Here is a 14,350-nt window from a genome sequence, read left to right as displayed (position 1 = left end):
GAACAAAATAAAAAAGAATTGAAATTTTTGAAAATTTATTTGATGCAAAAAAAAACTTTTACATTTTGTTTACAAAAAAAAAAATCGAATCGAATTTTAGATTTCTTTAACTTGAAGACCAGGCGGTAATGATTGTTTCAATTTTTCAGCCTTTTCCTTATCATTGATGACCAATGTATAAAGATATTTCGAGCAACGAACTTTAAATTTTGTTACATTATCCTTATTCTTCTTGATTTTTACCGATTTCGCATCTTTACGACGTGCGGTTAGAAGAAAATCTTTTATTTCTTTAATTTCTTTAGGCATTTTTTCACTATTACCTGATTTTAAATCTGAAAAAAGAATAAAAAATGAATTTTTATTTACAAAAAACAAATTTATCAAAAAAAATTTACCAAAAAAAACTGAATGCCAAATCACAATGTGAAAATGAAACAGTGTAAAAAAACGTGAGAGGAAAAGGAAAATACTGACTATTTTAACCAAAAAAGTATACCCAACCGATTGCTCGACTAAGGATGGCGCTACATTCGTTTTTATGATTTTTTTCTCAAATAAAATTTGACAAATTTTTCAAAAAATTGGAATTCATTTAGATTCTTCATTCTTTTCATTTTCATTTGATGGATCCTTGTCTTTTTGATTAGCTTGTTGTTTTGAATTGATTGAATTTAGAATATCATGATTAAGCAATTTTTTCGATTCTTCAGGATCGATTGAATGTAAATGTGGAAAAAGTTTTCGTTCCATTGTATCATATAAATTCGTATTGGTTATGGCTGTTGAAATTGGATTCTTTGGACTATCATTGTCTTCGGTTATGGAAATTGTATCGGAATTTATTGTATCGATGAAATCGAATAAACCATCACGTTTTAATGCTAAATCTTTGAGCATTTTTTTTGCCTGTTTATCCGTTCGTTGTGGACCGGAATTCAATTTATGAAGACGATTTTCTAAATGAATTCAGAGTGTTATAAATTCGAAGAATCGAAAAAAATAAGAATACCCAATACTAACCTAAATAATGGAGATATTTTTGTGAATCGGGTAAACAAAGGCCACTTTCATTCAATTCTCCATTGTTGGCTGAATTAATCGTTTCGAAATTATCATCAAAGCAATGTTTAGATTTTTCAACATTTTTATCGATCGTATCCAATAACCATGGGTTACTCATATTGATGGCTGATGATTTTGATTCAAAAAAAAATAATAATTCGAAATTATTTGTTGTGAAAATTTAATTTCATCTGACAATTGGCAAAACGTTTCGATGATTAAATAACAAAATCAAAGATGGCAGTACATTCGTATTTGCTAATCCAATTTTTTTTTTTTTTGGTCCGTTAAATTTCGTTGATTTGCGGCAATTAATTGAGTATTATTGTGATTGTTTTTTTCTTCTTTTTTTGTAATGAAATTTAATGAATCGATTGGTCTGGAGAATTTGATCCATAAAAACGAAGAAGATTTGATCATATTTTTCGATGCCATAAATATTATACTTTTTCTATTCAATTTTTTGTTTGTCGGAGCATTGATATATCGAATATGGCAATTAATAATCGATTTTGCAGAATATGTTTATGAAAAAGAAATGTTTTCATCAAAACGAATACATTTTACTAATCTTTCAGATTAAAATGAATAAACTAATTTTGAAATTTTAAATTATAATTTGCAAAAATTTTCTTTCAATTTTAATTTTGAAGCCCATTTGTGTGAAAATAGTGAGCACTGTTCTCATCTCGATTTGAATTCGTTTTTTTTTGCAATTGAAAAAATCTTAAGAATGGATAACGATTTTGAATTTTTAATTAATTCATTGAATATTTCATCGAAATATCCTTCGGTAGGTTTTGTTTTTTGGAATCATATCTGTATATAAACATTGATTTGTTGTTTTTTACAGAAAATATACATCGATTCCAAGTCTGATTTATGGTTAAAATGTCAACAAATCATAACAAATTTGAAAACAGATTCCGATGCCATCGAAACATTACAAGAATATTATATTTATAATTATCGTTGTTATCTAACCGCTATGCTAAAAGAATATTGGTTTGATTTTAACAAGAATTCATCGAAATATGAAGAAAATGTTCAATGTCAACATCGATTAATTTTTCATAAATTCAATCAACTTAATGATTGTATTTCGAATTGGCTGTATCGACCATTACTTGATTTATTGTTCGATTCGAATGATGAACAGATTCGAAAACTATATGAAATTCTTTACACAGCATTAATTGCAGATATGCCATTATTGTTTTCCAGTTTTCTGTTCAATACATTTGCATTTTCATTCGAAGTTTTGGATCATATTGTCGGTAAAAAACAGCAGAACGAATCAAATAGTTCAAAACAATCGTCGTTCAATAAATGTAAAATTTGTCGATTCAAACGTACCGGTAATGATAATATTGATAATGAATGTTATTGTACAAGTATAAGCAAAGGTTTTATTCCATTTCTAAATATATTACGTAAATTGGGCATATTTTATCAACTTTGTGATGATATTATTAAAAGTGTTTTATTCAAAATGATTGAACGACAAATATGGAATCTTTGTAAAGATAAAAATTTTGATATAAGTTGTTTAAGTATAACTTGTTCATGGTTGGAAAACAGTATTATTGATTGGATCAAAATTATTTACATTATTCGATCGAATGAAAATATTACGGATATGTTTATTGCACTTGAACAATATAATCAAAATATTGAAAAGACAACAACATCCGAAGAAGATGTACCAATGTATAATGATAATGGTGGTGAATTGAATAATCTTTTTCTCAAAAATACCAGTCTTGTATTGTTTGATCAGATTGAAAGTTTGAATCTTAATAATATTCGTAGTTTTCTAACAAATACCTATATTTTTAATCGTATGAAACAATTATTTGATATAATCATTGATTTTCCATATAGCGAACCAGCTATTTGTGATCTACATGAATGTATACAATTAGAACCATTTTATCGTGAAATATTTACCTATTCATTGAAAAATTCATTAGAAATACGTTTATTACATGCAGGTGTAGCAACAAGTAGTATAATTGAAGCATATCTTACAACAATCAAAGCATTACGATTATTAGATCCACAAGGTATAATTCTACAAATTGTTTGCGATCCAATACGTAATTATCTAAAAACACGTGAAGATACTGTTCGTTGTATTATAAACATTCTTACCACTGATAGTATCGTTAATTTTGATGATCCTGAACATTTTAATAAACTGATTAATGATGAAGATGAATACGTTATGGATACATGGCGTTCATGGGTACCACAAACAATCGGTGTTTCAAGAATGAGCAAAGATTTAGCTAATTCTGATATTATATCAATGTTGATCAATATTTTTGATAGTAAAGATTTATTCGTACAAGAATATCAACGTTTATTAGCACAGAAATTGATTCTTACACCTGAAATTAATCTTGAATCCGAATTACGAAATCTAGAATTATTATCATTACGTTTTGGTGAATCTGAACTACATAATTGTGAAGTAATGTTAAAAGATCTTAAAGATTCGGAACGCATTAATCAACAGATTAATGGTTTTGATGAAATCAAAGCTGCCAATATCAAAATGAATGGCCTAATATTATCCGAACAATTTTGGCCGGATAATCTTGGATTTACTAATAATGAATTTAAAAATTTTCGTTTACCCGAAGAAATACAAAAAATGTTTGATAATTATAAAAAAATTTTCGAAACATTGAAAGGAAATCGTACAGTTAATTGGATAGAACAACTTGGTACGGTAAAATTGGAATTAGAATTTCGTAACGGTAGTCATGAATATTCGGTTCGTCCAATTCAGGCAGCAATAATTCATTTATTTCAACAAAAAAATCAATGGTCAATGGCTGCCATTGCACAAGAATTGGATGTTTTACCATCGGTTGTACGAAGAAATTTATCTTATTGGAAAAATATTGGCATCATAAAAGAATGTAAAGATGGTGATGATGATTCATATATTGTTGTTGAAGATTTACCACCGCCACCACCACCACAATCATCATCATCATCAATAATGAAACAACAACAACATCAACAATGTACACAAGAATTTGATATGATGTTTATCGATAATCAAGATGATAATTATGATAATGATGATGATGATGATGATGGTAATGGTATAATGAATGATCGAAAACGAAAAAATGAAAATAATTTACAATTATTTTGGAATTTTATTGATAATATGTTAAAAAATTTACATGCACTTTCATTGGATCGTATTTATTCAATGTTAAAAATGTTTAACATGCAATCACCGGAAATTGAAAATCTATCCATGCATGAATTACGTGAATTTTTGGATCGGAAAGTTCATGAAAAAAAATTAATCTTTATCAATGGTCTTTATGATTTGAATAAATCAACGGATGAATGATTTTTTTTTTTTGTTGGTCGTATTAATATAAAACTTTTTCAATGATTTCATTTTCTATTTTTCTATCGATATTAATCAAAATAATCAAAATTTATTTGCTGCCATTGAATTGTATCAAATTCATTTTGTTGTTCATTCAATGATTTATTTGTATCATTTCCTTTGTTCATAATAAAATATGATGATGATTGTTGTTGTTGTTCATCGTCATAGTTATCTGATTCTTGTTGTTCTTGTTGCTGCTGCTGCTGTGTGAATAAAATTTCATTTTTTAAATTCCATTCAAATTCATCATTATTATTGTAGCCATTGATCATTGAAGTTGTTGTTGTTGTCGTTATACAAAATGTACAAACTGATCGTTGCTGTAGTGAATTTTCCGAACATTCAAAACGTGAACAAATATTTTCTATCGATATTTGTTGTGATCTAAATAAATATGAATTGAACATTAAAAAATTTCATCGAAAAAAGATTTTAACTGTGATTCACTTACATAGCTATACAGATATTATTCAAATGACGTATATATGATGAAGCTAGACGTAAGATTTCAATTTTGGATAGTTTTCGATCGGATGGAATTGTTGGTAATAAACAACGTAATCGTTGAAATGCCATATTTACCGATTCAGTACGATAACGTTCACGTGCATTTGCAATCATACGATGATGATAAAATTTTTGTTCATTTTCTTGATTTCGATTTTCCGTTTGTCTTGTGGTCGGCATAATGTTTGTGTCTGCTTGTCAATTCAAATGATATTTATGATCATCATTAGAATTATGAATGAATAAAAACAATTTTCTATCGACAAAATCTTTTTTTCACTGATGTTACTAATAATAATCACATATGGTGAATGAGAGTAAAACTGTCATCATCAACCATCATCATCATCGATGATTGATTATCGTTTGAAAGATCAAATATCCGGTTATTCAAATTCTAGCATATGCTTAATTTTGTTTATTTTTTAAAGATTTGAAAAATAATAATTCATTTCGTACAAATAAACATAATTCTTTTTCAAAAAAATAAATAATAATTATAAAATGACAAATAATTGTCATTACATTGATTATGATGAATAAAATTGCTTTTGACCATAGAAATATATCGGCTAATCCTAACCAATGATATACAATTGAAAGACCAATAAATATTAGTACATATGATATGATTGTATGAAAATTTGGTCGTGTTTGTCGTATGAATATCCATAATGAATAATTTGGATAAATATTTCCAATAAATAATAAACTGACAATAATTCTGGTCATCATATTCAAACAATTAGCCATAATAAAACCAACACTACCAACATATGATATAATTATCAATGAAATTATTGTAAAAATAATTGATATTATTAATAGATTTGTATTGAATCGATTTAATTGCCGTGTATTCATTACTGCAAATGAATATGATTCTAATATACCATTGATAGCAATAAATATCATATAAATACAATGCCATTGAAATAGATGTATGGCTAATTGTCCAAATGATCCATTGATAAAATTTTGTCCACCATAAACGGATAATACAATGGATGCACCATGATATCCATATGTAAATAATGTTAAACCAATTATGGCCATTAATTTTGTTAGATTTGAACAAATTGATAATGATTTTAGAATTTTTGTTATCTGTTGACTAGTATCTAGATCACGTTTGATAAGGCTTGAAAATAAAATATAACCATTTTCTTCAATTTGTTGAAATATAATTCTTGCCGGTAATGAACCAAGATTATTGATTACATCATAAACACCTTGTTCAGCAAAACTAATTACCGAAAACATTGTCATTATATAACGTTCACCTTCAGTAAGAAATTGTTTCAATAATGAATTATAGAAAAATGTTAATGATGTTTCCAACAATGATGATGATGATGATGATGATGATGATGACGACGATTCATTATTATCATCTTTATCACTAAGAAAATTCGGTAAAAATGTTGTCATTGGTATTTTCTTTTTAAATAAAAAATAACTAAAATATGTAAGAGAATAAATAGTTGAAGCAATCAATTGAGCTATTGCAAAACCAAATACAGAATGTTCAGGTGAAATATAAACAAATAAAGCTAATAATGAACAACGAACAGTTTGAAAGATTCCTTCGACAATTACTTTTAATCGAATATAATCATATCGTTGTCCATAAATGAAAAATGTTTCGGCCATTGATTCGATAATCACTGAAACATATATCGACATAATTGCCCATTGATATTCATAAAGTAAATGTTCAGGTCTTTCAAAAAATTTATACCAAATAATTGAAAATGTAAGACCAGTTACAAATGATAATGGTATCGATAGGAATGTTATATTCACAACTTTTGACCAATCATTTTTTGATTTCTTCATTTCATCACCATCATATTGATTATCATCATCGATTGAATTGTTTGGTGCACATGTTCGTCGAAATGGTTCTCTTGTAATAAATTGTATGGTCGTATATAATAATAATAATCGTACATTGATTATACCAAGTGTTTCTTTAGTGATAAATCGAAGAATAAATGCATTGATTATAAAACTAAATAAACGAAGACCAATTTGTAATATAATATTATATGCTGTCGATATTGTTGTTGTATGTAATTTGGATTTTATTCGTGGACAATCTATTGATTTTGGTTCCATAATTATTTTCTTGTTGGTTTTTTTAATCGGTATCTGAAATGGTCATGATTAATTTTTCTTGAAAAAATAAGAATGTTTTTTTTTTTGAAAAAATGTTAAAATTCTAAACGTAAACATTTAATCATATCATTTCTATTCATAAATGATGTGTCGTAAAGAATTTACGATCGATCATCTTCGGAAGATTGTTTCGCAATTTATAAATTAATCTAGTCAAAAAATTTCTACCAAAAACACAATATTTTAAAATCAATCAAATGTTTATAAATAAAATCATCAATTGGAAACATTATTTATCAATAGTTTTATTTATTTTTGTTATTATTATTTTAAAAATAGATTCTATTGAATCGAATGAAAATCATTATCAATCATCAACGATAATCAACAATGGAACAATATCGAATGAAACGATCAAACGAAATTCAATAAAATTCAAACCATCAGTATTGGGTAAATGTACTCGTTGTCGATTAATGTCGAATTCTTTATTCGAGGTAAACAAACAATTCATTTGTATAATAAGATCTAAAATGATTTGTTTTTCAGATGATTCGATCATTACTTTATGATGATAATACTCAACAACAACAAATGAAAAATATTGATTTCATATCGAAAATTTGGAACAGACTTTGTTTCGATATTAAAGCTGGCCATGATGATGTAATTAAATCCTTTTTGCTTTTCTAACCGGATTAATATTAATATTTGTTTGTCATTTTCATATCATATAGTGTCGATCATTTGCTGAAGAAAATTATGAAAAAATATATGAATGGTGGAATGATCATTCGTATGCCCTATTAAAAAATCAATCAGATAATCAGTTAATCATTGTGAATAGATTATGTATTGAATTTTTAAAAGTTTGCTGTCCAGATGGACATTATGGACATGAATGTAAACAATGTAATGGTTATCCGGATCGAATTTGTTCGAATAATGGAAAATGTGCCGGCTCAGGTACACGATTAGGAAATGGAAATTGTCTTTGTAATCATGGTTATACAAATAAAAATTGTGATTCATGTGCAAAAGATTATTTCCGAAATGAAACATTATTTCATTTAAATGGTACTGTTCAATGTTTACCATGTGATCCATCTTGTTCGGGTAGTTGTTTTGATTTTGGACCAAAAGGTTGTCATGTATGTCGAAATGGTTATTATTGGACAATTGATAATGGCTGTATCGATATTGATGAATGTGAACCATCATTATCATTATCATCATCAAATGATAATAATCCATGTCCATTAAATTCATTCTGTATTAATACTGATGGTTCATATCTTTGTTATCAATGTGATCCAGCCTGTAATGGTTGTGATGGTGATGGACCAGATTCGGTAAGTTTTTTATTTTCTATTTCAAAAGTTTTGAAAATCATTAAATTTATTTATTTTTCTCTTAAACCAGTGTTTAAAATGTGCTGATAATCATATATTAAAAGATGGTATTTGTATAAATCCTGATCCAAAACCATTAATACAACCATATGCATCACCAGCACGTTATGCAACATATTTTGGTCTTTGTATTGTAACCTGTATTATATTTCGTCATAATATCTTTATTTCATCAATAATTGGTTTAGCTGTAGCATTATATATAATGATATCGGAAAAATCATTAGAAACTGAATATGGACGTCAATTTGATAAATGGTGGAATAATGTATTTGGTGGATATGAATGAAAACAATCGCAAGTTTGGTCTCGCTGGGCTGTAATTCTTTTGGCATCAAAAAACAAAATCAAGAGAAAAAAAACGCTGAACTTTTCACATATTTTTGACTTTTTTTCATATACACTCTTATTGTATTTACAAACCAGCAAAAATTTCTTTTTTGTTGTAACGATTAATTCTTTTCTAGTCAAATACACAACAACTATGATGATGATGTTTTTATTTTCATCAGATAAATCTTTACATGGTATTAATATCATTCCTTATTTGATTCTTATTTAAACTTGAAGGCTATTTTTTTGGCTTAATAATAATAAATTATTATGGTCCATTTATTTACACAACAACAACAACAACAACAACAAACAAAAAAAATCGATAATAAATTCGCTTAGTAGACATAACAATTATTAAATTATTATTATTTTTTTGTTTGTTTGTAACAAAAAAAAGCGAATTTCTTTTCTTTTATTATTATAATCCAAATCGAACAGAACTTAATAATAATGAAGCATAAATAAATATAAATAAACTTTTCATCGTATATAAATTTGATTTTTATTATTTACTTGTAACAAAAGGAAAAATTATTGGAACAAATCGATTTTCTTCTCTTTCTCTTTCTCTCTAATCACCACTTTGCTCTGTGTGTTTGTGAAAAAGTGTTGATTGCAAAAACAACAACTACGATAAAAGATGTTTTCAAGATTTTTTGACTATTTAAACAAAAAAGGAAATCATAATGATGATGACGAAGATGATGATGATGATAATAAAGATGATGATGATAAGAAAAAAGATTCAAGTTCAGAACAAAATTGTAATTGAATAATAATAATAATTATGATTTTATTTTATCGATTGATTGATTTTTTTTTGTAATTTTATTATTTCTATTTCTGATTATAAACACACACAGTATCCGATTCAAGCGAAACAGCAAAACATCGAAAGAAAGAAGAAAAATCAAATTATCTAACAAAATATGCCTATCTAGATAATGCTAAACATATTGATTTGAATGGATTGATTTCAATGGTATGTGTGTAACAATATGATGATGTTGAAATTTGAAATTACACAATAATTTGATTTACGGTTGGTATTTTTATTTTTCAGTCAGACGATTTACGTTCAAATGTTGAAATATTAAGAAATTCTTATCTATCAATTATTAAATCATTGGTTATATTAAATGAACGTCGTAGACAACGAATACGACGACGAAATAGACAATATTCATTGGAAAATGAAAAATCACTTTATCAACAATGTTCAATGAATCGTGAACATTCAGGTAGAAAATTCAATTCATCTGATTCATTGGAAATGTTGAAGAAAAAAAATTATACAACCGATTCAAAAACCAATTCAATTGCCGCCGCCGCTGATGATAATACAAATGATAGTTGGATTTATGATAAAAATTTTTTAAGAGATAAACAAATATCTAAAACTTCCAATGATAATAATAATGATGATAATGAATGGGATTTGGTAAAATTTTGTAATCCAGAAACACGTGAAGAAGAATTTCAAAATTTATTTGATCAGGTAAATTTTTTTTATTAATGCAAACACACACACCACCATCCCATCCTATTTACCGATTAGTTTAATTTCTTGTTATTTTTCATTTCAAACTTTCTTTTTTTTTCTTCCTCCAAAGGCAGAACAATTTCGTAAAACAATCGATCGTTATCGATTAGGACGTGAAGAATTAATCGATATGAATCGATTTCGTAATCTAGTCAAACAAGTAAGTTTTGCAAATCCAAAAAATCAATTCAATTTCATTAACACTTTTCTCCCTCTCTCTTTTTTTCACTTCACAAACAAGGGCAAAAAATTACTTGAAATTACTGAAATACTTAAAAATAATTATAGCAATAATTTTCTTAATATTTTTCGATTAAGATAATTATAAATGAGCACAGTTGGTGGTTGGATCATTCAAAATTGGTTGGTTGGTTAAGTTTATCGAAAAAAAAATAATAATCTTGTTAACGGAAAACAATTGATTTTTTTGTGGCAAAAAAAACTTTAAAAGAAAAATCATCATCATCATTAATTAATTAAATAAATTTTATGATTTTTTTTTTTTTTGCTTTGTAAAACAATTTCTTGATACTTTTTTTTTGAAAAAAATACAAATCTAGATTGATGATTGAAGAATTTCACATGTTGAAATTTCACTGTTTTTTAATTTCATTTTCTTTGAATTTTGATATTTTTTTTTCATTTCATTCTTTTTTATGGTTATTTAATATTTATTACATCATCGAATCTTCTTCGTTTGCATCATTTATTATCCAATAATAAAAACAAAAACAAAAAAAAAATACTTATCAATAAATAATGATGATTTTCAATGGTTTTTCTTTCGTATATGACTGATATCAACGTTTGAATCATGTGAATCCAATGTCTGGTCGGGTGTTTGTGTGTGTGTGTGGGTTTTTGGGTGCTTATGCGTGAATTTCTGCTTGCACAAAAGAATAAAATTCTTTCGTTTTCCAAGCAGAGAAAATCTGAGATGAAAAATCCGAATCAAAAAAGAAAAAAATGATGAAAGAATTTGTTTGTTTGTTTTTCTCAAAAAAAAAAAAAAAAAACAGAAAAAATCAAATCAAAAATCAAAATATAAGGGATGTTTCAATCAGGATTATTTCAAATCGCATGGGTGTGTTTGTATGATTGTGAAAAGACCCGGCATCAACAAACCAACCAATCAACCAACCGAACTGAACAAACATGCATTATACAATTTCAAAATTTCTTTTGCTTTCGTTGTTGTTGTTGTTGTTGTATTTGTCATGATCAACAACAACAATGTGAAAAGAATATATTCAATGTTTGACAGCTGAAATAGATTTTTTATTTTTTTTCTTTCAAATTCCTCTCTTTTTTGTTGTTGTTGTTGTTCACCATAATAATCTAATCCAGTGATTCTCAACCAGTGTGCCGCGGCACTTTAGTGTGCCGCGAAATTCTGAAAATGCAACTGTTATATATTCAAAAATTCTAAAATTGTGCCGCGACAACAAAAAGGTTGAGAATCACTGATCTAATCATTCAAACGTGAAACTTCGTGTAACGAACCAATCGGAAATGATGAATTTTATTTTTTCCTACCCCTTGATTCAATTGAAAATGTTTTCCCAAAAGTTTTTTCTCCTAAAAATGTTGTTGCTGTTATCGTGGGTCCAGTATATCCAGGATATTTTCACTGGACGCACACACACACATTTTAAATTGAAAAAATATTATGCAATTTTTTTTGAAAATTTTTCCAAATTTTGTTTTTGTTGTTGTTGTTGTTTGCGAATGTGTTGCATTTGTCAACATTGATTTTTTTTTTTTTGAATTTGACGACGACGGGTGACAATCAGTGACCACAGAGAATAAAACAGAAAACAGTTATTTGATAATGACAATGGATTTTTCTTTTTGGACAACAATAACAACAAAAAAATTTACATCAAATAGAGAGTTACAGAGAGAGTGGACATTTCCATTGATCATCATCGATTTCCATATATAAATTTGTTTGAATGATTTTGACGATCATCAAATACAATTGAAATTCATTTTTTTTTCCTGAAATGAAAATGAAAGTTTTCAACATTCAATTTCACAATCGATAAATAAATAATTTTTTCATTTTTTGTTACTGATTTTTTTTTCTTTGGCTTCAAATAAACAAAATTTGGCTTCCAGCCAAATCAGAAAAACGGAATTTTTTCAACGACAACAGAAAAATTATAACCGAATTCTCTATGTGTGTTTGTGTGTGTGATCAAACAAACCATCAATATTTAACCAGAAAAATAAAAATAAAAATTTAATTTTGATCGATTTTTGTTCAACAACAACAACAACAAAAAAAAAAGAAAAAAGAAAAAGAATCTCATCATCGATTATCGATTGGATAATATTTGCAATTCAGTCATTTTCACTGCTGTTGCCGCTGCTTCTGATATTTATTTATAGGATTTTTTTCCGGAAATGATAATAATAATTTTTCAAGAAAAAAAAATGTTTAAATTCTTGGATTTTTTTAAAAAAAAGATGTTTCATTTCAGAAAACAAACAAACGAAAAGGAAAACCTAATGACCGTTGGGTGAATTTTTTGTTTTGACAAATTTTCTTTCATTCCATTTTTTTTCTGGTAATTATATCAACGAAATAAACAACAAATAAAACAAAACAATTAAAAAATAATATTTTTTGATCCAAACATTCATTCAAGCATTCATTTTCGATTTGTAAAAAAAACAACAATGTTTTTTTTCCATAGAATGTTTCCTTTCCATTCTATTTATCTATCTATTTTTTTCTTCTGTTTCGCTCCATTTATTTATCATCAACAACAACATCATGATTGTCATTGTCATTTTGTTTTTTTTGTAGTCATCATCATCATCAACAAATGGAATGAATTCATTTCATTCAAGCACAAAAGACCATCAGCAACAACAAACAAAAAAAATTCTAATGAAAATGACAGGATTCTTTTTCTTTTCTTTTTTTTGGATTCGATTTTCGTCTTTTTTTCTAATAATCAACAACAACAACAACAGAAAAATTATCATTATTATTGTTATTATCAATGTCCATTGTCATTTTGATGATAATGATGATGATAATGTTTTATTATCGATATCATCAGTATCATGTCCATATAATTATTCTATTCTTATCTAGATAGATAAAAGATTTTTTTTCTTTCTTTTCATTCTTTTTCCATTCTCTCTTTATTTACTAATTCTGGATCATCATTAAGGATTCTTGTTTTTTTTTCTTGTTTTTCGTTTTTTGTTTTCTTGACTATTCAAGCCACAATTTTCAATGGAATATGTTTTTTCTTTTCATTCATCCCTTTTCTGGGTTGTTTTGTTAAATGAAAGAATCGAAGAATCGAAAAAAATTCATCATCCAAAAATAAATTCCAAATAAAAAAAAAGAAAAAGAAGAATTCCTTTCTAGTTAATCAATGTTTTCATCATTTTTTCCAAATTTTTTTTTTTTGAATATTTTTCCTGCTTTTGATTATTATGATCTGATCTATAAAATGATAACCGTTTCTATTTAAAAAAACAAACCAAATACCGGATTATCAGGAATATTTTTTTTAATGTATTGTCATGTGCAAGTATGGATGCTCTACCATGTGTACCACTACCGCAATTTTTTTTTTTCGTTTGGAATGCATTTTGGAACATGTTTGGGCATTTCGGCTTTTGTTTTATTCTGTTGGAACACCACCACCACCACCAATCATCAGACATACCGAAAAAAAAAAAATAAAAGGGAGACCAGACATCATCGAAATCAGATCCAATTCAAACACAGAACGGGAAATACACATTTTTTTCTGTTTTGTTTTTTTTGTTTTTTTGATTTTGTTTTGTTCACTCTGTTGAATATGATGATAATGTAATGTAATGTGTGTGTGTGTGTAGGTGTTATGTAACTTAATAATCTGAAAGAAAAATACTTCAAATTCTACAAAGAAAATTTGCTTATTTTAATTTCAC

At 26.8% G+C, this 14,350-nt stretch overlaps 7 protein-coding genes across 7 annotated transcripts; 3 read left to right on the top strand and 4 right to left on the bottom strand.

Moving 5' to 3' along the window:
- Nucleotides 1–18: 18 nt before the first annotated feature.
- RpL38 (ribosomal protein L38) lies at nucleotides 19–534 on the bottom strand. Its single transcript, XM_075820470.1, has 2 exons — nucleotides 399–534; nucleotides 19–335 (listed from the first exon to the last, which is right to left on the bottom strand). Exon 2 carries the CDS (start codon nucleotides 307–309, stop codon nucleotides 97–99), a length of 213 nt encoding a protein of 70 aa, XP_075676585.1. The 5' UTR covers nucleotides 310–335; nucleotides 399–534; the 3' UTR covers nucleotides 19–96.
- Nucleotides 535–591: 57 nt separating this feature from the next.
- Nucleotides 592–1,293, bottom strand: LOC113796017 (uncharacterized). The gene is made up of 2 exons (XM_027346263.2): nucleotides 1,024–1,293; nucleotides 592–959 (listed from the first exon to the last, which is right to left on the bottom strand). The coding sequence occupies exons 1-2, from the start codon at nucleotides 1,181–1,183 to the stop codon at nucleotides 592–594; spliced, it is 528 nt and encodes a 175-aa protein (XP_027202064.2). The 5' UTR covers nucleotides 1,184–1,293.
- A 34-nt stretch (nucleotides 1,294–1,327) lies between these two features.
- Nucleotides 1,328–4,444, top strand: mr (anaphase promoting complex subunit morula). The gene is made up of 2 exons (XM_027346256.2): nucleotides 1,328–1,858; nucleotides 1,919–4,444. Exons 1-2 carry the CDS (start codon nucleotides 1,799–1,801, stop codon nucleotides 4,442–4,444), a joined length of 2,586 nt encoding a protein of 861 aa, XP_027202057.2. The 5' UTR covers nucleotides 1,328–1,798.
- A 71-nt stretch (nucleotides 4,445–4,515) lies between these two features.
- Nucleotides 4,516–5,374, bottom strand: LOC113795967 (uncharacterized). Its single transcript, XM_027346209.2, has 2 exons — nucleotides 4,941–5,374; nucleotides 4,516–4,873 (listed from the first exon to the last, which is right to left on the bottom strand). Exons 1-2 carry the CDS (start codon nucleotides 5,174–5,176, stop codon nucleotides 4,516–4,518), a joined length of 594 nt encoding a protein of 197 aa, XP_027202010.2. The 5' UTR covers nucleotides 5,177–5,374.
- Nucleotides 5,375–5,382: 8 nt separating this feature from the next.
- On the bottom strand, nucleotides 5,383–7,258 carry LOC113795968 (man(5)GlcNAc(2)-PP-dolichol translocation protein RFT1). Its single transcript, XM_027346210.2, has one exon. It carries the CDS (start codon nucleotides 7,115–7,117, stop codon nucleotides 5,405–5,407), a length of 1,713 nt encoding a protein of 570 aa, XP_027202011.2. The 5' UTR covers nucleotides 7,118–7,258; the 3' UTR covers nucleotides 5,383–5,404.
- A 17-nt stretch (nucleotides 7,259–7,275) lies between these two features.
- On the top strand, nucleotides 7,276–9,224 carry LOC113795969 (cysteine-rich with EGF-like domain protein 2). The gene is made up of 4 exons (XM_027346211.2): nucleotides 7,276–7,614; nucleotides 7,667–7,783; nucleotides 7,855–8,469; nucleotides 8,540–9,224. Exons 1-4 carry the CDS (start codon nucleotides 7,375–7,377, stop codon nucleotides 8,816–8,818), a joined length of 1,251 nt encoding a protein of 416 aa, XP_027202012.2. The 5' UTR covers nucleotides 7,276–7,374; the 3' UTR covers nucleotides 8,819–9,224.
- A 146-nt stretch (nucleotides 9,225–9,370) lies between these two features.
- On the top strand, nucleotides 9,371–10,912 carry LOC113795974 (uncharacterized). Its single transcript, XM_027346216.2, has 5 exons — nucleotides 9,371–9,629; nucleotides 9,729–9,847; nucleotides 9,929–10,363; nucleotides 10,479–10,568; nucleotides 10,650–10,912. Exons 1-5 carry the CDS (start codon nucleotides 9,506–9,508, stop codon nucleotides 10,728–10,730), a joined length of 849 nt encoding a protein of 282 aa, XP_027202017.2. The 5' UTR covers nucleotides 9,371–9,505; the 3' UTR covers nucleotides 10,731–10,912.
- Nucleotides 10,913–14,350: the final 3,438 nt, after the last annotated feature.

The sequence above is a fragment of the Dermatophagoides pteronyssinus genome, unplaced genomic scaffold (genome assembly GCF_027571235.1).
Source record: "Dermatophagoides pteronyssinus isolate colony J.1.1.1.1 unplaced genomic scaffold, Derpt_VIB-CSIC_2022.12 sq0006, whole genome shotgun sequence".
In the NCBI taxonomy this organism is placed as follows: Eukaryota; Metazoa; Arthropoda; class Arachnida; order Sarcoptiformes; family Pyroglyphidae; genus Dermatophagoides; species Dermatophagoides pteronyssinus.
Note: the sequence above shows the minus strand (reverse complement) of the source record. Positions and strands in the feature narration are given on the sequence as shown.

Coding starts and splice junctions, on each gene's coding strand:
- LOC113795974 (XM_027346216.2), top strand. CDS start 9,506: ATGTTTTCAAGATTTTTTGACTATTTAAACAAAAAAGGAAATCATAAT. Junction 9,848..9,928: donor TGAATGGATTGATTTCAATG/GTATGTGTGTAA, acceptor TTTATTTTTCAG/TCAGACGATTTACGTTCAAA. Junction 10,364..10,478: donor TTCAAAATTTATTTGATCAG/GTAAATTTTTTT, acceptor CTTCCTCCAAAG/GCAGAACAATTTCGTAAAAC.
- LOC113795967 (XM_027346209.2), bottom strand. CDS start 5,176: ATGCCGACCACAAGACAAACGGAAAATCGAAATCAAGAAAATGAACAA. Junction 4,874..4,940: donor AATAATATCTGTATAGCTAT/GTAAGTGAATCA, acceptor ATATTTATTTAG/ATCACAACAAATATCGATAG.
- RpL38 (XM_075820470.1), bottom strand. CDS start 309: ATGCCTAAAGAAATTAAAGAAATAAAAGATTTTCTTCTAACCGCACGT.
- LOC113795968 (XM_027346210.2), bottom strand. CDS start 7,117: ATGGAACCAAAATCAATAGATTGTCCACGAATAAAATCCAAATTACAT.
- LOC113796017 (XM_027346263.2), bottom strand. CDS start 1,183: ATGAGTAACCCATGGTTATTGGATACGATCGATAAAAATGTTGAAAAA. Junction 960..1,023: donor AAAATATCTCCATTATTTAG/GTTAGTATTGGG, acceptor GAATTCATTTAG/AAAATCGTCTTCATAAATTG.
- LOC113795969 (XM_027346211.2), top strand. CDS start 7,375: ATGTTTATAAATAAAATCATCAATTGGAAACATTATTTATCAATAGTT. Junction 7,615..7,666: donor TGTCGAATTCTTTATTCGAG/GTAAACAAACAA, acceptor TTTGTTTTTCAG/ATGATTCGATCATTACTTTA. Junction 8,470..8,539: donor ATGGTGATGGACCAGATTCG/GTAAGTTTTTTA, acceptor CTCTTAAACCAG/TGTTTAAAATGTGCTGATAA.
- mr (XM_027346256.2), top strand. CDS start 1,799: ATGGATAACGATTTTGAATTTTTAATTAATTCATTGAATATTTCATCG. Junction 1,859..1,918: donor TTTCATCGAAATATCCTTCG/GTAGGTTTTGTT, acceptor TGTTTTTTACAG/AAAATATACATCGATTCCAA.